Source organism: Anser brachyrhynchus (assembly GCF_964034855.1).
Source record: "Anser brachyrhynchus genome assembly, chromosome: 3".
NCBI lineage: Eukaryota > Metazoa > Chordata > Aves > Anseriformes > Anatidae > Anser > Anser brachyrhynchus.
This window is the reverse complement of record NC_137696.1, coordinates 126,159,016-126,179,880: the sequence shown is the minus strand read 5'-3', so window position 1 is coordinate 126,179,880 and position 20,865 is coordinate 126,159,016. Positions and strand designations below refer to the sequence as shown.

Below are 20,865 nucleotides of genomic sequence, written 5' to 3'. Positions count from 1 at the left end.
GGCTCTGACAGCGCCGCGCCCCAGGCCTCCCCCCATGCTAGCACCACCAGCACCCTTTACAAAACAAACCACATTTACTGCACCGCTGAGAACACAGGCTCAATGTGAGCGATTCCAGAGCTCCCGGCGCTGCTGCAAGCCACATCTGCCCCACGCAGGGCAAGGCTGGCCCGGCCCCCCCACCAGGACCCGCACTGTGGGGTCTGCCAGCAACGGGAGGGGGCAGGCGAGCGCGAGCACAGCCCCACATGCGTCTCCGCAGCTGTTCCCCTGCATCAGACCCTGAGACCCACAGCTCAAGCCATAGACACGACCCCAGTCCCACTGCCCTCCCCGCACCAGCTCAGACTAAAGAGCGCAGAAAGGACCCTTCTGGGCCCAGAGCATGAGGACGAGCATCCTGAGCATCCCAGGTGACAGCCAGGAGCAACCATCCCTCCCCAGGGCAGGCCCCGGGTAAGAAGCACCAAGAGGGGCACGCAGCCCCTGGCACCCAGCAGTGCAGGCACCCGAGCTGCTGCTGCGGGCGAATGCAGGTGGTGGCAGCGAGGGGCCCCCCGCTACTCGGCCGGCAGCGGGGAGGCTGCGGCGGGGCTGGGGCTGCACGGCTCGGCCCCGTACAGCGAGCTGAAGCGGGCACGGCACTGCGGCAGCAGCTGCTGGTCTGTGCCAGATGCCAGCCCCGCCATGCAGTGCGCCCGCACGATGCCAGCCTGCCCGCCTGACACCAGCCAGCCGTGTGAGTCCAGGTTGGGGCTGAAGCGCACCTGTGGGAGGAGAAGGGGGTCAGGAGGGATGGGGCCGAGGCACCAGGACCCTGGCCCCAGGGGCAGCACGTGGCACCCTCTGCTCTCCCAGGGCTGCAAGGGGTGCTGGTGGCTCGGAGCAGCCACCTCACCTTGTGCAGGGACTCCAGCTGCAGGCGGTCGAGGCTCAGCTCTGCCTTCACCTCTTGCACGTGCATCCTGCGCATGGGCTCCCGGCTCGAGAAGTTCTTGAAGCTGCGCTGTGAAAGGGCAGCACGGTGACGGGCAGCACACCGCAAGGAGTGCTGCGCACACAGGAGCGGCAGGCACGGCCTGGCCAGGGGACTTGAGCCTCCTGCAAAGGGCAGCACTGCCACGGGGCAGCACGAGCCCTCCCCCCGGGGAGTGACTGGAGCAGGGAGGTCCCCCTCAGCCACGCCCCGCTCCAGGGCTGGCAGCTTGGACGCTCCCCATCCCTGGGGGCCCAGGCACGCAGCCTTTTTCTTACAAAGTGCTCCAAAGACAGCCTGGCACGGCAAGCACGGGCCCAGGCAGGCTGCAAGCCCCAGGCTCCTTCCCAGTGCTGGGTGACCCAAGCTGCTGCCTTGTACCCAGCACACCCAGAGCTTCATCCTGCCCTGGGCTCGTGTCCTCAGCCCTGCTCAGGACCAGGCACAGAGGGGCTGCGCAGGGCTCACTGCTGGGGCTGCCCAGCCCAGCCAGGCAGACCCCGCTGTGAGGCCTGGGCTCCCTGGGCACAGAGCAGCGCGTCCCCTTGCTCTCTGGCGGGGCTCCTGAAGTCAGGCTGTGCTCCGCAGGGGTGAAGGGCTGCTGTGCGGTCTGTGCCACTCCCCCATGCGCTGCTGTCCCCACACACCCAGCCACAGCCCAGCTGACTGGGCTCTCCCCCTGCCCCCACACCCCGAGGCCGCCACCAGTCCCGCTCCTGGGTGGGAGCGCTCCATCCTCTGCCCTCGTACCAGGTCCGTGTCCCGAAACCGAACGTAGGCCTTCGCCACCATCTCGCTGTAGAGCCTGGTCTTCGGCAGTGCCTGCTCGCTATTCTCTGGTCCTGTGGGGCCGCAGGGCAGCAGATCAGCTTTGTAGACTGGCTGTGGGGGAGAGGCAGCTGAGGGCAGGGCAGTGGGTCTGTCCATGCCCTCCACAGGCACCCCTTGGGTGGCCGCAGTACCAGGGACCTGCCGGGGCTGCAGGGACCTTGCCATGAGGGCAGGGGACAGAAAGGGGCAAGGGACAGAGAGGGGCCAGGCCTTCCCCACGCACAAGCCCATCCCCGAATGTCCTGGTGCGTGTGCCCAGACGTAGGACAGCCGGCAAGGGACGGGTGGCAGCGCTCCTCCAGCAGCCCAGCAGCACACCGCCACCCAGCCCAGCTCGGTGCGCGCACGCAGGCACCGCAGGGACGACGGAACGGCTGCTTACAAATCTGCGGTCTGACGAGCGCTTGACGTTAAGGGGATTGATGGCCAGGTCGGGCAGCACCGCAGCTACCAGCTCACCGGTGATGTCTCCAGCAGCCACCGTGTTCAGCCAGTCCGAGCCAGATATGCTCTGCAGGAAGAGACGGGGCTGGGGCCCAGCGTCCCAGCACGCTGCCCGCAGCGCCAGGCAGCACCGCGAGTGCCAGCCCCAGCCACCGCCCTGCTCCCTCTGGTGAGGGCCAGGCTCAGAAACGTCCCCGCTGGGACACTTCTGGCCGTCATGGTCCCTCACCCGAGGGGCAGTGGGTGGCTGCAGGGGCTGGCACCCCCCAGGCTGCGGGGCACAGCCGGCACAGGGTCTGCGGCGGGCACCTGACCCTCGGACGGCTCTGATGCCTCTTACCCACACAGTCCCCTTGCGAGGGGCCACAAAATAAGCCTTGAAGCCCAGGTACCCGGCGTCAATGTAGTGGATCCCACAGAGACCGTAACTGCAACAGAAAGGAATGGATGAGGGCACAGCTCTGAGCTGCCACCCCGAAGGAGCGGGAGCCCAGCAGCCCAGGTGCCATCCACGTCCCCAGGGCAGGGAGCCCTGTGGGGAGGGGGAGCTGTCCTCACTCACAACACGGCTCAGGGCAGCTCCCGGCAGTAAGAACCCACCCCTACCCCAGGGTCCCTTCTGTGAACAAACTTGTGCCAGTCTGGGGCTGCCTGGGCCAAACGGGGACACGCGGGAGCTGCCCAGCCCAGCCCAGCCCAAGGACGTTGTCCTCCCCCTTGCCAGCCTGGCTTGTGCCCAGGAACGGATCCCCTCAGCTGCGCCACCGCCACGGCTGCGACGCAATGCACGTGAGCAGAGCTCGCCCTCACATTCCCAGGCAGGGAGGGACCAGAGGGGACCTCGCGCTGGGGACAGACAGGGGTGAGAGCAGATCCCAGCTGCAGAGCAGGCGCCGTGATGGCCCCCAGCACTCACGAGGCATAGCAGTTGTCCTGGGCCACGGTAACCCCATTGTAGGGCAGCAACCAGGCCACCTCGGTGCTGAGGAACCGCTTGATGCTGTTGATGGGCTCGTAGAGCCGCCGCAGGTCCCAGAACTTGATCTTCCTGTCATTCCCTGCCGTGACCAGGAAGTTGCTGAGAACCAGGAGAAAGGCAGCACTGAGACCCCAGAGCAGAGCTGTGCCTTGTCCCCGCTCCTGCAGTGCAGCTCCCACGGCAGCAGTGCAGCCACCTCTCACCCCAGAAAACCCAATCCAGCCTCAGTGCCTTGGAGGGCCAAGTGCCGCTAGCGCTGAGCCTGCTGGAACCCATCTGGGCACAGCAGACTGGTTGGCAGGAGGCAGCCTGCTCTGCCAGGAAGCACTCGCTCCCAGCACCAGCTTCCCAGCTCTCACCTGTTGGCTTTGCACCACTCGATGCTCCGCACGGCGTGGTCATGGGCTAGGAAGCTCTGGAAAGGGTAGAGCTTGAGGGAGCCGTCGGGCTGGCACACACGCTGCAGCAGGGACTTGGTGAGCAGGTTCCAGACGGCCACGGTGCCTGCAGGGTGCACACAGGACAGCTGCCCCGCATCTGCCCCAGCACAGGGGAGTGACTGGGCACAGGGCAAAGGATGCACAGCACCACAGTGGGGGACCTGAGGCAGTGCAGAGCAGGAGCACAAAGCTTGCTGCCTGACTGCCTGCTGCAGGGCAAGAGCTGCACCCTGGAGGCTCTGCTGTGGGACCCTGCGCAAAAGGGGAACTCACCGTCATAAAAACCAGCTGCAAGGTGATGGTGGGGCTTGGATGGCATCCAGGAGACGCTGAAGCATTGGCCGCTTTCTGATGGGCTCCCCGCCTGGATAGAGCCCACCTGGAGCGTGGTGGTACACTGCACCTGGAGGCAGAAAGACAAGCGTAAGCCGCAGTCCTGCGCTGTCACCACCTGCCCCAAGAGCCAGGGCCACGCAGGTTTGGGAGCACAGCTCTAACTCCGCCACCCCAAACACGCTGGGGCCAGCGAGCTCCGCAGGCTTCCTGATGCCCTCCCCAGCTCCCCAGCAGCCCCAGGCAGGAGGCTTGCTGGGTGTCAGCCCCAACAGGGGAGCACAGCAGCAGAGGACACTGACCTTGCAGATAACGTGCTTGGGGAGGGACCCATCTAGAAGAGAGCAGAGGAAGGTCAGGACAGCCACCGGCTGGGAGCTCCCTGTGGCAGGAGCTGCTCGCAGCCTCAAGTCTGGCCTGGTGCTCCCAGGTCCCTGGCCGGGGCTCCCGTCCCTGTCCCGCCCACGCCCGCACCCAGACGATGTGCATGCACAACAAGAAGCCCGCGGGACCCCCGGTGCCAGTTCTGCCCGCAGGAGCGTCCCTGACAGTGACGCGAGTGCTGGGCAAGGAGTCCCACCTCCCGAGGGGGGCTGCCCTCTGCGCTCAGCAGAGAACCAGGCACGTCTGCAGCTCAGAGCGAGGCAGCCGCAGGCGGAGGCGGTGCCGTGCAGGCACAGGAGAGCCATGCGTCTTCTCTGGCACTGCAAGCACAGCCAGGTCACAGGGCAGAGAGAAGCCCCGGGCTGTGTGGCAGTGGAAGCACTGGGGCAGGCACGCGGGGGGCCCAGCAGAGCCGTGCTGAGCTGGGAGCTCCGGCAGGGCCACAGCAACACACTGCAGCCTGGCACCGATCCCGCAGCTGCAAATCCACACTAGCACCCCAACGCGACCACGCGGCGCAAGGACAGTACGTGCTGCCGCAGCCTGGCTGATGCGACACGACAGGACCCAGCTGGTCCACGGGGGCTTTGCAGGCTGGGGAAGGATCCGCGCCTGCTGCAAGCTCCCCACGCAGGGGCTGCGGCAGCCGCCGCAAACCGTCCGGAACCGGCGGCCCGGGCGGGGGCTGGGAGAGGCAGCACCAGCAAATGGCGCAGCCCGGCGCAGGCGGCACGGCGTGCTGATGGGGGCTGGCGGACACGCTCCGGTGCAGGAAACCCATTTCCCATTGTCAGCAGCGAACGTATGGGCTGTCAGCCACGGCTGAGCGACCACGAGCAGCACGCACAGGTCATCAATCTCGCTCAGCACCCAGCAGATGAGACTATTACGAGCACCATTAGCCAGTGCCAGACGGGAGCTCGGAGCCCCGGATCCCTGCCATGACAAACGGCCGGGTGGGAACGCGCAGCTCTGCCACAACAGGATGTGTTCCCCCCACCTCCCAGGGCCCCCGCAGCAGGCAGGGAGGCTCACAACACACGGGTGCAGCCGTGCCCTGCAGTGACGCCGCTGAGCGGCCCCAGAGCCCCCAGTCAGCAGCACCCGGGCGTGCTCCGGCCCCCAGACAACAGCGGCCGCCCACCCCTCTCGCGCCAGGCCCCGCACAGGGCCGGCAGCCGCAGCGCTGCCCCGTCCCAGCACCGCTCACCGCCCCGCCGCCTGCACGGCTCCCGGCAGGGCTGGGCACGGCCCCGCCGTGCCCCACGGCGCCACCGCCCAGCTCGCCCCTCAGCACGGCACAGCCACCCTGTGCAGGGGGTGGACAGGCCCCGGGCTCGCGCGCTGCCCCCCCAGCACACAGCGACGAGGGGCAGGGTGCCACAGCTCTTCCTACCTTTTACCTGGGTTCTCTTGCAGCTCCGCAGGGCGCCGGGGTGCGGGAGGGCGTACAGCACCACGCTGCCGTCCGAGAAGGCCACAGCCAGGAGGCCCAGCCGGCTCATCTGAGGGTGCTGCAGAAACACGCCCGGGCCCTCAGCCTCCTGCTTGCTGTTGTCAGAGGGGCGAGGGCCCCCTGCACTATCCTGCCTGGTGAAGGCAAGGCTTTGGCAGGGACAAGGAATTCAGAGTCGCCAGGGCAAAGCCAAAGCCAGCCTGTGGGCTGGCACAGCCTCTCCCACCACACACCCACCTTCCTGGAGGTGCTGGGCGGCTCCCAGGCGCCGCTGGGGCAGAACTTCATGTCCCAGACGCAGCCGTGGTCGGTAGCGACAGCGTAGGCCAGCCCAGCTTTGTCGGCAGAGCTGCGGGCACGGGTTGAACGGTGAAAAACACCGGAGCTGGTGCCCAGCAGCTCCAGCACGCAGCAGAAGCAAAGCTGGCTGTCAGCACCACTCCGCGAGGCTCAGGCTCTGGGAGAGGACGAACCGCCGGGCAGCAGCAGGTTGCCACCCGCCCCACCACCGGGGCACAAGGGGCCCACGCCTGCCCCTCTTCCCTGCCAGGGCCACCCCGCAGGCCGGACTCACCCCTCCTGCTGCAGCGTGCCCAGGCTCCAGAGCTGCAGCAGCGCCGGGCCCCTGTGGAGCCCCGCCACGCTGTGCGTCTCATCCATGCTCTTGTGACAGTACAGACACACGTACTGGGTGGCCGCCGAGCCCTCCGGGGTTGGGCACCACTCCATCGCCCACACGGGGCCGCCCACAAAGAACGACACGTCCCGGCGCTCCTCGTGGGGCTGCAGGGAGTTGAACCTGCCGGCAGGAAGGCAGGTCGGGGTGCTGGGCAGGAGCAGCACCACCCCGGGACAAGCCATGGCAGCACCCAGCCGGCGCAGAGCCCTGACACAAGGCTGGACACAGCAGGACCCCAGAGCACGCGGCACATAGCGGCCGTGCCATAGCTCCCAGGGACTGGGGGACACCGTAACGCCTCCCACCTCCCCGGAGCAGCCCCTCCACCAACCTGTTCAGCCTGTACAAGGCACCGTTGTCTTCAATGCCCTCCCGCTGGATAGCGAAGAGGGGAGACTTCTCCTCTGCCGGTAGGTACGGGGCAGCTTCGCTGGGGAGGCAGAAGAGTGTGAGAGGATGCCTGCAGCCATCCCACCCCCCCCCCCAGCACAGCACGCTGCTGCTGGCCTCCCTGGGGCACTCGGACTCCTTGGCCAGAGCCACCAGGCCCCCAGAGCCCGTGAGAAGGTGCCATCTTCTCTGCTAGGACCTGACCCTAAGAGGGGGAGGCGGAAGCACAGCCCTTAAGGCTGATCCTCCCCTCCCTGCCCCAGCCCACTCCCCACCGTGCCAGGACTGCCCCAGGATGCAGCCTGAGCGCAGGCAGCGCCTGTGCCACGCACCCCTTCTGTGCCACGCACCCCTTCTGTGCCACGCACCCCTTCCCACGCCGCTGACGGTACCTTTCGGAGAGACACGTCCACTTGTGCACCAGAGGGATCCAGTCAGGGAACTCCCACTGAGAGTACTTCTGCTCCCGCCTGCAGCGGATGTAGGAGGACATCACCACCCTGCTCCCCAGCCCTGCCAGCAGCACCGTGGGGCTCGTGCCCTGCTCCATCCTGACCACGGCGCACCCCTGCCCCCTGCTGAGGGCTCCCAGCTCCAGCCAGGCCCCACACAGCCCCACGCGCGGCCCCAGGCAGGGGCTGCACAGAGGTGGGGCTGCGATGAGGCTGAGATGAGCCCGTTCCCATGCTGTCCCCAGCAGGTGCCAGCAGCACACGGGTGCTCCTGACAGGAAACACTCCCCCGTCCTCACACCTATGGCGACCACGAGGCACTGGACAGCACCGCCCGCTACAGCCAGCCCCAGCCCTCCGTCCAGCACCGCGCCCCCAGGCCCTGCACTCACAGGCTGCAGGTGATGCTGGAGCACTTCTCCACCGGGGCCATGACGGAGTTGGGGAAGCCATTGGGAGCGAGGCCTCGGCACTGGGGCTTGGATCTCTGGGCACAAGAGCAGACTCAGAACAGGACCTGGCCAAAGGACCCCACCCGGGCCGCCCCAGCCTGCCCAAACCTTCCTGTGAGCCCCTGGGGGACGAGCCTGCCCAAAAGGCACTGACACAGCGCACAGGCGCAGGGCTCTCTCCCGGTCTCCACAGAAGCAGTCACCCAACACCGTGTCGCTCTGTGCTAAAGACACAAAATCCTACAGGGCAGCCTCCAGGACCCTGCCTTAACCTGCCATCAGGTTCAGCGGCAGCCCAGCACCGCGCACGCTCTCCCAGGAGCACAGCTGCCTGTCCCCACCCACCCAGGCACTCAGCTGCCTTCGCTTGCAGTTAAGCCCGAGGAGCTCACGCCTGGACTCACACCATACAGGAATTACGCCAGCCCTGACAGGACCCTGCTTTGGGGCTGACCTGCCTCAAACAGACAGGGTGGGTGGGCAGGGGTATGTGCACACACGACACACACCAGGTGATAGCTCAAACTCTGTGTCATTTATAGCACGCCAAAGGTAAGAAGCAGTCAAGGCAAAGACTTGCCCTTACCCCTGCAGATGACGTTTTCATGCTGTGCCGCCGGAGCGGCTCCAGCTCTGACTCTGACACCTCGCTGAGGGGAGCATCGCTCCCTTCCTCCTCCTCAGCCTGCAGCAACACCTCCTTTGAGGGCACGAAGTCAGCGTCTTGTGCAGGATCATCGCTGTCAGTTTCCTCCTCCTTTTTCCTCCGACGCTTCTTCTGGACACACTCAGGCTCTGGCTCCTGGGCACCCTCGTTGGGAGCTGGGGGCTGGTACGCAGATGTCAGCTCCTCCGCCAGCTCCTGAAGGTAAAGCAATGCCCTGGAACAGCGAAGGCATTGCCCAGCAGTGAACAGAGGGAGCTGCACTCGGCCCTGCCAGCTCTCTAGCACCGTCTGGGCACACAGTGTGCTCCAGCACTGCCCAGCCAGGCCGCACCAGCACCTGCCCGGATGGCACGGCCAGCACCCGGGCCCTCCCCAGCCTCCCCAGGGCCTCCAGGAGCAGCTGGGAAGGCATCCAGCATGCAGAGTAGCGCCTGGCCTGCCGCCAGCCAGAAAGTGAGGCAGCCGGAGAGCTTCCTGCACGCTCAGCAGCGGAATTCCTGCACGGGCACGCTGCCGCAGCAGGTGCTGTGCGCCCCTCAGCACAGGGTGACGGCTCGGGGCACCGCAGCTCCCAGCTCTGCCCCCCAAACCCAGGCGGCTCAGCGGGTGCCTGCACTGCCCGACCTGCCTTCAGAGGCCCCGCTGAGCAGCGTGCGGCTACTGCACAGATAAACCTCCTCCGGGCTCTGCCAGGAGCCACCTCTGCACCGCCACAGCCCACTGCTGTCAAACAGACCCACACGCACTCATCTGCAGCCTTTGCTGCTCTCTGCACCCCACTGCGCTGAATCCCGGCACGTTCTCCTAAAGCAGGAGGCGGTTCTGCGGGAAACCAGCGCGTTCCGTGGGAAAGCGATTTGTCGCAAAGTGTAGGATGAAGCACTTCCAGAAAGACACCAGGGTACCTCAGAGGAGAAGAGGGGTCTCACGGAACCGCTCTGACCGCAGCCGGGTGCCCGCCCTTCCAACCCCCCCGCGCCCAGCCCCGGCCCCCGGCCCGCTGCTCACACTTTGGCCGCCCGCCGCTTGGGGCGCCTGCCGGGGGCGGCCTCCAGGCCCTCCGGGGCCTCGCTGCCCTCCAGCACCTTCTGCACGCAGATGGGCTCCGGGGCCGGGCACTGCAGGTCCCGGGACAGCTTCAGCACCAGCAGCTCCGCCTTGGATTTCCGCCCCCGCCTCCTGGGCGCCGCGGGCACGGAGCCGTTCGCTGCGCTCCCCGAGGGCTCGCCGCGGCCGCCGGGCTCAGCGGGGCTGCGGGCTCCGCGCTCCGGGCCGGCCTCCCTCCGGGGCTCGGCCGCCGCCGCCGCCCCCTCCGCGCCGCGTGCTGAAGGCTCCGCACCTGCGGGCGGCGCCGGGTCCTCTGCGGAACGCCACAGCCGGGTCAGCGCCGGGCCGCGGGACGGCGCCGCCGCCCCCCCGCCGGTGCCGCGGGGCCCGAGGGGCCCGCCCGGCCCCCGCGGCTGCACCCGGCCCCGCCGCCTCCCGGCCCGCCCCGCCCCGCCGCGGCTCCGGGGCCCCGCGCCGCCGCCCGCCGCCCCCGCGGGAAGGCCCCGAGCTCACCCGCGCGGCCCCGGCCGCGGCCCCGGCTCCGCCCGGCGGCCGCCGCTCCCCGTCCCGGCCGGCCCCGGCGGCTCCGCTCCCGACAGCGCGGCCCGCGGGCGGCCCCGCCCGGCCCCGCGGCCCCGGCGGCGGCGCGGGACGCCATGCGCCGAGCTCCGGGAGCGGCTCAGGCCGGCGCCGCCCGCATGGCCCCCGCCCCGCCGCGGGCCGCGCCGCCGCCACCAGCCCCGCGCGGCGCCGGGCCCGGAACCCGCAACATGGCGGCGGGCGGCGCGCGGCGATGGCGTCACCGGGGCGGTGGCGTCACCGGGCCGCGGCACCGCCGGGCACGTGCTGCCCCCGGCACGTGACGGGTTCGCGGGGGGGGGGCCGGGGGCGGCAGCGCGGTCCCTCCCGCTGATCCCGCAGCTTCTCCTCTCCCCGCAGATGACCCCGACGACCTGATCGTGCTCCGCAAGGGGCAGGCCCAGCTGGGCGGCTGGTCAGAGAACAAGTCCTTGCGCCTCCTCAACCTGGTCTACGACGTGACACCGCCGGACCTGGTGGATCTGGTCATCACAGACCTGGGCATGATCCCGTGCACCTCGGTGCCCGTCGTCCTGCGCGTCAAGAACGTGGATCAGCAGTAGGGGCGGCAGCACGGACCCTAATAAAGCAGGCCCCGTGTTAACGCTGCGTGTCAGACTTCTGTGGTGCGGCAGAAGCCCCGTCGCCCCGCGTCATCCCAGGCTCGGCTCTGCGCTGTCCTTGGGCATGCAGTACTTCTGCCCAGCTCTGCCCTGCCCCTCTCCTCCTCCCGCGCCAGGCTGCGGCAGGGAAGGACCGTCCCCGTCCCCGTTGTCCGATAAAAAGTTCGGATTTGTCACCCGGCGTGCAGCGAGCCGATCCACGCGCTAGGTCAAGATGCTGCTTATTTCAGAACCGCACAAGCCCGGGTGCCAGCTGCTTTCCCACAGAGCTGGCACACCTAAGGATTTTCCGTGCCACTCTTTATGCAATGCCTTATCGGTCCCTTTACGTGTTTGTACCATCCCCTAGCCTCCGATCGCTTACGTCAGTGGCATACTGCTGACGGGACAGAGTCATTCCGTGCGTCCTCAGAGGGGAAGGGTCCCTCGTTGGGATGGGGTCTCCCAGCCTAGGGGTGTGATTTTTACTGTTGGAGTGGGACTAGTTCACGGACAGCTGGCGTTAGAATACTCCGGATCTTTGGTTTTCAGCCAACTGTTCACATCGTGTTGATTCGTGGCATATTTGAGGGAACATCAGGACGTTTCCCTCCAGAATGTCAACAGAACGGTCTTCCGGCTCAGCAGTTCCTCGGTTAATCATCCTTCAGACATCTCCAAGGCCTGGGTCATCCTGCCCTGTCCTCAAAGTACGAGCCTTATCTCTTTGGCACTAAACCAGAGCTAACCGTACGCCGGTATCACCCCGGGCCCCTCTTCCTGGACCCGCGGGAAGCGGTGCCGCGAGGGCGATGGCCCCTGGCCCGGGCTCCTCCGGCTGCAGGTCTGGCCGCCGGCCGAGCCGGGCCTGTGCGGGGAAGCCGGGCACCTCTGGCTCCTGCGACGGCGGGCGCGGGGTGCCAGGGCCGCTCCCCCCGCCGAGCCGCTCCCGCCAGAGGGACCCAGCGCAGGGCCCGGCCCGAGCAGTGGCTGGGGCTCTGGCACGGGGAGCGGGGCGTCCTCCCCGGTTCTGCGCCTCGTTCCCGTGCGGTACGGGCGGCGTCCATCGCGGCTGCCGGCAGCGACCGCGGTGTGCGGGACGCGCTTCCCCGGGAGCCGAGAACACGCGGGGCTCGCCTGGGGGGCCCGGGCAGGGCCCTCTGCGTGGGACGGGGCTGGGGGCGGGCGGCGCCCTGCGGGGGGGGCTCCCGGCTTCGGCCGGGCCCGCAGCACAGGGCCCGGGGCAACCGGGGCCCAGGCTGCTCCCGGGCCGGGCACCGCAAGCCCCAGCGCCGTGCTGCGGCGGGACCCGGGAGCGCGGGCACGGGGGCGGGGCCGCGGGGAGCCGGCGGGACGGGGCCTGGAGGCACGGGGGCGTGTCCACGCGGATAGGGGGCGTGGCCATGCAGATCAGGGGGCGTGCCCATGCAGATCAGGGGGCGTGTCCATGCAGATCAGGGGGCGTGGCCATGCAGATCAGGGGGCGTGCCCATGCAGATCAGGGGGCGTGGCCATGCAGATCAGGGGGCGTGGCCATGCAGATCAGGGGGCGTGGCCATGCAGATCAGGGGGCGTGGCCATGCAGATCAGGGGGCGTGGCCATGCAGATCAGGGGGGCGTGGCCATGCAGATCAGGAAAGCGTGCCCCCGTGCAGATCAGGGGGCGTGCCCATGCAGATCAGGGGGCGTGCCCATGCAGATCGGCGCCGCGCGGCATACCGGGACAAAACCCACACCACACGGCGCCGCGCGTGGCCCCGCGTGGGCGCGCGGCGGGCGCGGGACGTGGGCGCCGCTCGGGGCCGGGCGGGGCGGGGCGGGCGCGTCCGCGGCGGGCGTTGCGGGGCGCGTGTCCGTGTGGTGGGTGTGCGTGCGCGCGCGTGGGGCCGCGGCGTCGGGGAGCGGGAGGCATACTTACCTGGCAGGGGAGACACCATGATCAGGCAGGTGGTTTTCCCAGGGCGAGGCTCATCCCCTGCACTCCGGGTGTGCTGACCCCTGCGATTTCCCCAAATGCGGGAAACTCGACTGCATAATTTGTGGTAGTGGGGGACTGCGTTCGCGCTCTCCCCTGGTTCTGCGGTGCCAAAGACAGAGCTGTGCTGGGGGCGTTTCTGTTTCTTTGGGGGGCTCTGGCAGCGCCTGGGGGTCGCTCCCGGCCGCGGTTGGGCTCGTGCCCCGCGTGGGCTGCCCGGAGCCTGCCCGTGACGGGCCGCGGCCGCGGGGGTCGGGGTCCCGCTCCGCCCGGTCCCGCTGGACCGGCAGAGGCGCCGCTCGCTCGCTCGCACGGCCCGGAAGGCGGCCAGCCGGGCACAGAGGGCAACGATCGGCGCCAGCACCGAACGGCAGCGTGAGCGGAGCACCAGCTCACGACGAGCTCCCGATTTACCTGCTGGGAAAGGAGCGGGCGTGGGGCGTAGGGGAAGGTCCGCCAGGAGCCGCCTCCCCTCGCTGTGGGCCTGCGCCCACCGCCAGCCGCCCACACGCCGACGGCCCCCTGGTGCGGGGCTGCCCTGACGCCGGCTGCCTGGGGAGACGAGGTCTGAGCCGGTGCAGCTCCGCGGGGCAAGAACGTTCTGGGGAAAGAAACCCTTCCGGAGGGGCAGGAGGCAGAATTTGTGCGCCGTGGTATTCAGAAAGGGGCCTTAAAGAATCAGTCAACGGTACCTGTCAAGCTGCGGTAGAGAACTAACTTCTCCTTTTTTTGTTAGCTTTTTTTTTTCCCTTGATGATTTCACTTTTCATTCCTGTGACGGCTTGATTAACTCTGGATCCCAGAAGGATCCTGGGTGTTCCTCTGCCGGTGCATCACAAACTGGGGCGGGAGGCAGCCACGGACCCTGCTGGGCCCCGCAGGGCAGGAGCAGTGGAGGAAGTGTGCTTTTACTCTGCTGGGTTTTACGCGTGGTTTTACCCAGCTGGGCAGCCGAGCTCCACCTCAGCCGCTCTCTCGCTCCCCCTCCTCAAAGCGGAGAAAATACGATGCAAAGGGCTCGAGAGGTGAGATAAGGATGGGGAGATCACTCAACAGTTATCACGGGTAAAACAGACTCAGCAAAGGGAGATTAATAAAAGTTATTACCTATTACTGAGATGGAGCTGTGAGAAACAACAACAAAAAAGAAAGACACCTTCCCCTCAAGCAGCGCAGGGCGAGGGGGGCTGCGGTCAGTCCCTGACGCTTCGTCCCCGCCGCTCCTCCTCGGTCCCTCTCTGCCCCTGCTCCCCGCGGGGTCCCTCCCACGGGATGCCGTCCTTCCCGAACTGAGCCTGCGGGGGCTGCCCACAGGCAGCAGCTCCTCAAGAACTGCTCCCACACGGCTCCGTCCCACGGGGTCCATCCCCCAGGAGCAAACTGCTCCAGCACGGGGCCCCCACGGGTGGGCGGCAGCTCCCCCCAGGCCCCTGCTCCTGCGTGGGCTCCTCTCCGCGGGCTGCAGCTCCGGCCCGCCGGGGGCCCTCTCTCCCCGGGCCGCGGCCTCCTGCAGGCCCCATCCGCCCACGGCTGCCTCCTCGCGGCCTACCGACGGCCTCAGCCCGGCTGCGGCCCTCGGCGCGACCAACCCCCGAGACCTAACGGGAGCCCCGACCACGCATCTGTCTTTGGCACCGCAGAACCAGGGGAGAGCGCGAACGCAGTCCCCCACTACCACAAATTATGCAGTCGAGTTTCCCGCATTTGGGGAAATCGCAGGGGTCAGCACACCCGGAGTGCAGGGGATGAGCCTCGCCCTGGGAAAACCACCTGCCTGATCATGGTGTCTCCCCTGCCAGGTAAGTATGCCTCCCGCTCCCCGACGCCGCGGCCCCACGCGCGCGCACGCACACCCACCACACGGACACGCGCCCCGCAACGCCCGCCGCGGACGCGCCCGCCCCGCCCCGCCCGGCCCCGCGCGGCGCCCACGTCCCGCGCCCGCCGCGCGCCCACGCGGGGCCACGCGCGGCGCCGTGTGGTGTGGGTTTTGTCCCGGTATGCCGCGCGGCGCCGATCTGCATGGGCACGCCCCCTGATCTGCATGAACACGCCCCCTGATCTGCACGGCCACGCCCCCTGATCTGCATGGACACGCCCCCCGTGCCTCCTGGCCCCGCCCCCCACCCGCTCTGGCCGTTCCTGGGGCCCCGCCCCCGCAGCCCTCGCCCCGCCCCCAGCCGCGCGCCCGGCGCGGCCCCGCCCCTCCCCGCTCGCTCCCCGCGGTGCCCCCGCCCGGCCCCTCCCGGCCCCGCCCGGCCCCTCCCGGGGCTGCCCCGGGTCGGTGCCCGCGGTACCGGCCCGTGCCCCCCGCCGTGAGGTCCCGGAGGCGGCACGGCCGGAGCACGAGACCCTGCGGGGCGCCCGCGAGCCCCAGAGCCGCGTCTTGCGAGCACCGGCCCGCAGCAGCGCCCGCAGGCGCGCAGCGAGAGGCACGGAGCGGCGGGTTTGGCACGGAAGGAGCTTGTGCGGGGGGAGCTCCGCCGACCTCGCCTGGCCAGAAGGGGTCGTGCGGCACGGCGGTGGGGAGCGTGTTAAGCGGGTGGGGGGAAGGCCCCGCTGTCCCGAAATAAGGGGGACGGCAAAGCAAAACGGTGAGCAGCGCGACATCAGGAAACGCAAAGGTCGCGGGCCCTCTGGTCACGAGAGAAGAAGGAAAAAAAGGAACAGGAGAAATTAATGGTCGGTCAAACCAAATTGTACGTGTACGGTATAGAAGGGCGTCGGGTAGGCTGTGAACCTGCAGCACGCAGCCGGTGAGGAAACGGGAGAAGCCAGGTGTCGGGCAATAGGGGACGTAAGGTTGGGACAAACTGCTACTGCGCGCTCCTGCTTGCAGGACGCCCGCCATTGCAATCGCGAATGAAATAGCTCCACAGAAGGTCCTGTCTGAAGAAAGTTGCTGAGATTTTTCCCACAGCAGTCCCAGCCGTTCGGGCTGGAGAAGCCCCCTAGGACCGGCTGGCCCAGCCCTCAGCCCAGCGGTGACGAGCCCCCCACTAAACCAGTTCCACACCGACACGTTTCCTGCAGACCTCCAGGGATGGCGACTCAACCCCTGCCCTGGGCAGCCCGGTCCAGCGCCGCACAGCCCCCTCAGTAAAGCAGTGTCTCCTAATTTCTGTCCTAAACATCTCCTGGTGCAACTTGAGGCCGTTTCCCCTCGTCTCGTCACTTGGTGCTTGGGAGAAGAGCCCGATCCCCACCTTGCTTCAGCCTCCTATAAGGTAAAGTGCAGTAAGGTCCCCCCGAGCCTCTTCTTCTGCAACCCCCGTTCCCTCAGCCGCTCCTCACAGGACTTGTGTCCCAGGCCCCTCACCAGCTCTGTAGCCCTGCTCTGGGCACGCTCTGGGGCCTCGATGTCCTTCTGGTAGTGAGGGGCCCAAAGCTGAGCACAGCACTCGAGGTGCGGCCTCACCAGAGCAGAGCACGGGGGGACGAGCACCTCCCTGCTCCTGCTGGCTGCACTACTCCTGACACAAGGCAGGATGCCGTTGGCCTTCTTGGCCACCTGGGCACGCTGCCGGCTCCTGTTCAGCCAGCTATCAACCAGTGCCACCAGTTCTCTTTCCACCGGCAACTTTCCAGTCGCTCTTCTGCAGCGTTGCAGGGGGTTGTTGTGCCCCACGTGCAGGGCCCGGCACTTGGCCCTGTTGAACTTCATGCAGTTGGCCCCAACTTATCCAGATCCCTCTGCAGAGCTCTCCTACCCTCGAACAGATTAACATTTGTGCCTAACTTGGTGTCGTCTGCAAACTTACCGAGGGTGCACTCGATCCCCTCGTCCAGACCATTGATGAAGACACTGAAGAGAACTGCCCCCAGCGCTGAGCCCTGGGGGACTCCACCAGTGACCGGCCTCCAGCTGGATTTACCTCCACTCGCCACGACTCTTTGGGCTCGGCCACGCGGCCGGTTTGTTACCAGAGAAGCGTACGCCCGTGCAGGCCCCGAGCAGCCAGCTCCTCCAGCAGGACGCTGTGGAAGGCACCGAGCGAGGGGTTACCGGCACCACCTGTGCCCGGCTGCTACCGGGAGCGGGCCCGTGGCGGGCGGGAAGGGCTTGTCACCGACGGCCCCGTCACGGAGCCGGGGGCAGCCCGGTCTGCCTGCACGAGAGCCTGCAGGGACACTCTCGCAGAGGCTCACGCAGAGCAGCTCACTTTGGGTGCACGGCGAGCTGCTTTGGGTGTCTCTGCCATAAACATGGGACGGGCGCAGGCATGGCGGTTCCTCGCCGATGGCCACCTGAATTCTGCCCGCTTGGTCCCCCTCCTCAGGAGAACGGGGGGGAGAACGTGACGGAAAAAATCTCACAGGTTGAGCGAGAACCCAGGGATCAGAGGATCACAGAGCGGGGTTGGAAGGGGCCTCAGAGACCACCCAGCCCCAGCCCCCTGACGCGGGCAGCGACGCCTTCCCCCAGCCCAGGCTGCCCCCAGCCCTGTGCAGCACGGAGTGGCCTTGGTGAAGACCTGCACGCTTTGCTTAGAGACATGAACTGGCTGTGGGACGACCTGCTGGAGAGGAGCTCTGCGGAGAAGGACCTGGGGGTCCTGGTGGACGACAGGTTGGCCATGACCCAGCAGTGTGCCCTCGTGGCCAAGAGGGCCCATGGGATCCTGGCGTGCATTGAAAGGAGCGTGGCCAGCAGGTCAAGGGAGGTGATCCTCCCCCTCTATTCTGCCCTGGTCAGGCCTCACCTGGAGTACTGTGTCCAGTTCTGGGCTTCCCAGTACAGAAAAGACAGGGGGTCTCCTGGAAAGAGTCCAGCGGAGGGCCACAAAGATGATACGGGGCTGGGAGCATCTCCTCTGTGAGGAAATGCTGTGAGACCTGGGGCTGTTCAGCCTGGAGAAGAGAAGACCAAGAGGGGATCTCAGCAATGTGTATAAATACCTGAAGTGTGGGAGGCAGAGGGATTTGGCCAACCTCCTGTTATAAATGACTGGGTCCCAAATAGGATTACAATCAAAGTTTACAATTTATTAAATGAATAGAGGCAAGCAAACAGCGCTGGGTGCGCCGGCAGTCTCTGCTCCACCAGGACGCACACCTGTTACGTAAGGCGGCTGGTTTTTATGCTCCTAGGCTAATACATATTCATTACTACTTCTAGAAGAGGCAGGGTTATTATAATTGGTTTCCCAAATCCGAAGTCCTCCCAGGTGCGCCTGCTTATCAGTCTCTGTTAGTTTCTCGGGGGCCGCTCGGACAGGGAGGCTCATATTCTTCCTCCTTATCTAGTGGTCTCTTGGCCGGCTGTCAGAAGTTACTGCAGGTCCATGCAAAGTCAGCAGTTTTTCTCTGAAGAAATCCCTTTGTTCTCTTCTCGCCTAAACCCAGGCCTCAATGTTAACCCTTCACACCCCTTAGTGGCACGAATTGCTGGACTATTCCTTACACTCCTTTCAGTGGTTTGTGGGGACAGGACCAGGGGCAACGGCCACAAAATGGAGCCCAGGCAGTTCCGCACCAACATGCGAAAGAACTTCTTCCCGGTGAGGGTGACGGAGCGCTGGGACAGGCTGCCCAGGGAGGCTGTGGGGTCTCCTTCTCTGCAGATATTCAAGGCCCGTCTGGACGCCTGCCTGGGCAGCCTGCTCTAGGGAACTGCTTTGGCAGGGGGGTTGGACCCGATGGTCTCTTGGGGTCCCTTCCAACCCCTACAATTCTGTGATTCTGTGAACAGCTGCTGATGAGCTCCCCGTCAGGGGCGGTTTAGCTGAAGAAAAAGAACAAAAACCAGGACAGGCCGTGCGGAAGCAAAGGCAGAATGCAATTACTGCCCGCCTCCCATCACCGAGCGCGGCTCGGCCGCGGCTCCGGAAGCCGGGCCCCGGCCCCAGCCCCGCCGCGTCCCGCCCCACGCCGCCCCGTGCTCCCCGCCCCACGGCTGTGCGGCACCGCCCGGCCGCAGCCGCCGCCATCCCGGGCCGGGCCCGAGCCCAAGGAGCTCCCCCCTCCCGCTGCGCCTCTGCGGCGGGGACGGCGGCCGGGGCGCTGAGGGGCGGGGCCTGGAGGCAAGGGGGCGTGCCCATGCAGATCAGGGGGGGGGGCGTGTCCATGCAGATCAGGGGGGCGTTCCAATGCAGATCAGGGGGCGTGCCCATGCAGATCAGGGGGCGTGCCCAGGCAGATCAGGGGGCGTGCCCATGCAGATCGGCGCCGCGCGGCATACCGGGACAAAACCCACACCACACGGCGCCGCGCGTGGCCCCGCGTGGGCGCGCGGCGGGCGCGGGACGTGGGCGCCGGGCGGGGCCGGGCGGGGCGGGGCGGGCGCGTCCGCGGCGGGCGTTGCGGGGCGCGTGTCCGTGTGGTGGGTGTGCGTGCGCGCGCGTGGGGCCGCGGCGTCGGGGAGCGGGAGGCATACTTACCTGGCAGGGGAGACACCATGATCAGGCAGGTGGTTTTCCCAGGGCGAGGCTCATCCCCTGCACTCCGGGTGTGCTGACCCCTGCGATTTCCCCAAATGCGGGAAACTCGACTGCATAATTTGTGGTAGTGGGGGACTGCGTTCGCGCTCTCCCCTGGTTCTGCAGTGCCAAAGACAGAGCTGAACATCCTGAACTGTTGTGTCACGCGGTATCCACGCGAGGATGCTGAGGGAGTTGGCGGATGTGATTGCTGGGCTGCTTTTCTTCATCTATTAGCGGTCCTGGTCATCTGGAGAGGTCCCGGATGACTGGAGACTTGCCAATGTGACGCCCATCTTTAAGAAGGGTCGTAAGGAGGACCCGGGGAACTACAGGCCTGTCAGCCTGACCACAGTGCCAGGAAAGGTGACAGAACAGGTCATCTTGAATGCAATCATACAGCATATGTGGGACAACTAGGGGATCAAGCCCGGTCAGCATGGGTTCATGAAAGGCAAGTGCTGCCTGACCATCCTCATCTCCTTCTGTGACTGGGTGACCCACCTGGTGGATGGCAGAAAGGCTGTTGACATAGTCTGCCTAGATTTCAGCAAAGCTTTTGACACATTCTTCCACAGTATTCTCCTGGAGAAGCTGGAAGTCCATGGCTTGGACAGGTATACTCTTTGCTAGGTTAAAAACTGGCTGGGTGGCCGGGCCCACAGAGTAGTGGTGAACGGAGCGAAATCCAGCTGGTGACCAGTCACCATTGGTGTTCCCCGGGGGTCGGTGTTGGGGCCCATCTTCTTTTATATCTTTATTGATGACTTGGATGAGGGAATTGCGAGCACCCTCAGCACGTTTGCAGATGACACCACGCTGGGGGGAAGTGTCAAGCTGCTGGAGGGTAAGAAGGCCCTGCGGAGGGACCTGGACAGGATGGGTCGATGGGCAGGGGCCAATGGGATGAGGTTCAGCACGGCTAAGTGTTGGGTCCTGCACTTTGGCCACAACAACCCCACGCAGCACTACAGGATTGGGGCAGAGTGGCTGGAAAGCTGTGCAGAGGAAAAGCATCTGGGGGTGCTGATTGATGCTCGCCTGAACAGTAGCCAGCAGCGTGCCCAGGTGGCCAAGAAGGCCAACGGCATCCTGGCCTGTATCAGGAACAGTGCAGCCAGCAGGAGCAGGGAGGTGATCGCCCCCCTGTGCTCCGCTCTGGTGAGGCCGCACCTCGAGTGCTGTGCTCAGCTTTGGGCCCCTCACTACAAGAAGGACATCGAGGCCCTGGAGCATGTCCAGAGCAGGGCTACAGAGCTGGTGAGGGGTCTGGGACACAAGTCCTGTGAGGAGTGGCTGAGGGAACTGGGGGTGTTTGGTCTGGAGAAGAGGAGGCTCAGGGCAGACCTCATTGCTCTCTGCAACTACCTGAAAGGAAGGTGTGGGGAGCTGCGGGCCAGCCTCTTCTCACAGGTAACTAGTGATAGGACCAGAGGGAATGGCCTCAAGTTGTGCCAGGGGAGGTTCAGGTTGGAAATGAGGAGACATTTCTGCTCAGAAAGAGCAGTCAGGCACTGGGACGGGTTGCCCAGGGAGGTGGTGGCGTCACCGTCCCTGGGGGTGTTCAAGGAGAGGTTGGACGTGGTGCTTAGGGACATGGTTTAGTGGGTGACATCGGTGGTAGGGGGGTGGTTGGACCAGGTGATCTTGGAGGGCTTCTCAACCCTAATGATTCTATGGGCCATCCCAGGGCACAGCACGGTGCTGCCGCCGTGCACAGGCCCCAACCCGGGGCGCTGCCACCAGCCCCACCACCTCCC

The 20,865-nt window shown here is 66.6% G+C and overlaps 2 protein-coding genes and 1 long non-coding RNA gene across 6 annotated transcripts; 1 reads left to right on the top strand and 2 right to left on the bottom strand.

Moving 5' to 3' along the window:
- Positions 1-57: 57 nt before the first annotated feature.
- On the bottom strand, positions 58-10,203 carry GTF3C2 (general transcription factor IIIC subunit 2). 3 transcript variants are annotated; one of them, XM_080584256.1, is made up of 18 exons: positions 10,044-10,203; positions 9,492-9,843; positions 8,403-8,697; positions 7,757-7,851; positions 7,305-7,382; positions 6,854-6,952; positions 6,418-6,642; positions 6,081-6,192; positions 5,784-5,901; positions 4,306-4,337; positions 3,944-4,073; positions 3,590-3,734; positions 3,168-3,329; positions 2,592-2,679; positions 2,190-2,318; positions 1,727-1,858; positions 899-1,006; positions 58-767 (listed from the first exon to the last, which is right to left on the bottom strand). In XM_080584256.1, exons 1-18 carry the CDS (start codon positions 10,186-10,188, stop codon positions 561-563), a joined length of 2,652 nt encoding a protein of 883 aa, XP_080440382.1. In that variant the 5' UTR covers positions 10,189-10,203; the 3' UTR covers positions 58-560. The 3 variants fall into 3 exon arrangements, with proteins under 3 accessions (XP_080440382.1, XP_080440381.1, XP_080440383.1); XM_080584255.1 differs by having other exon boundaries at positions 899-1,001; XM_080584257.1 differs by lacking the exons at positions 58-767; positions 899-1,006; positions 1,727-1,858; ... (4 more) ...; positions 3,944-4,073; positions 4,306-4,337 and adding an exon at positions 4,386-5,323 and having other exon boundaries at positions 5,791-5,901.
- Positions 9,723-11,740, top strand: LOC308191634 (translation initiation factor eIF2B subunit delta-like). 2 transcript variants are annotated; one of them, XR_013948177.1, is made up of 2 exons: positions 9,723-9,863; positions 10,470-11,740. XR_013948177.1 is itself a non-coding variant. In XM_080584258.1 (2 exons), the coding sequence occupies exons 1-2, from the start codon at positions 10,301-10,303 to the stop codon at positions 10,670-10,672; spliced, it is 288 nt and encodes a 95-aa protein (XP_080440384.1). In that variant the 5' UTR covers positions 10,274-10,300; the 3' UTR covers positions 10,673-10,713. The 2 variants fall into 2 exon arrangements, 1 of the variants encoding a protein (XP_080440384.1); XM_080584258.1 differs by lacking the exon at positions 9,723-9,863 and adding an exon at positions 10,274-10,385 and having other exon boundaries at positions 10,470-10,713.
- A 7,321-nt stretch (positions 11,741-19,061) lies between these two features.
- On the bottom strand, positions 19,062-20,098 carry LOC308191629. Its single transcript, XR_013948173.1, has 2 exons — positions 19,283-20,098; positions 19,062-19,245 (listed from the first exon to the last, which is right to left on the bottom strand). It is a non-coding gene; the product is annotated as an uncharacterized lncRNA (long non-coding RNA).
- Between the last annotated feature and the right edge of the window lie 767 nt (positions 20,099-20,865).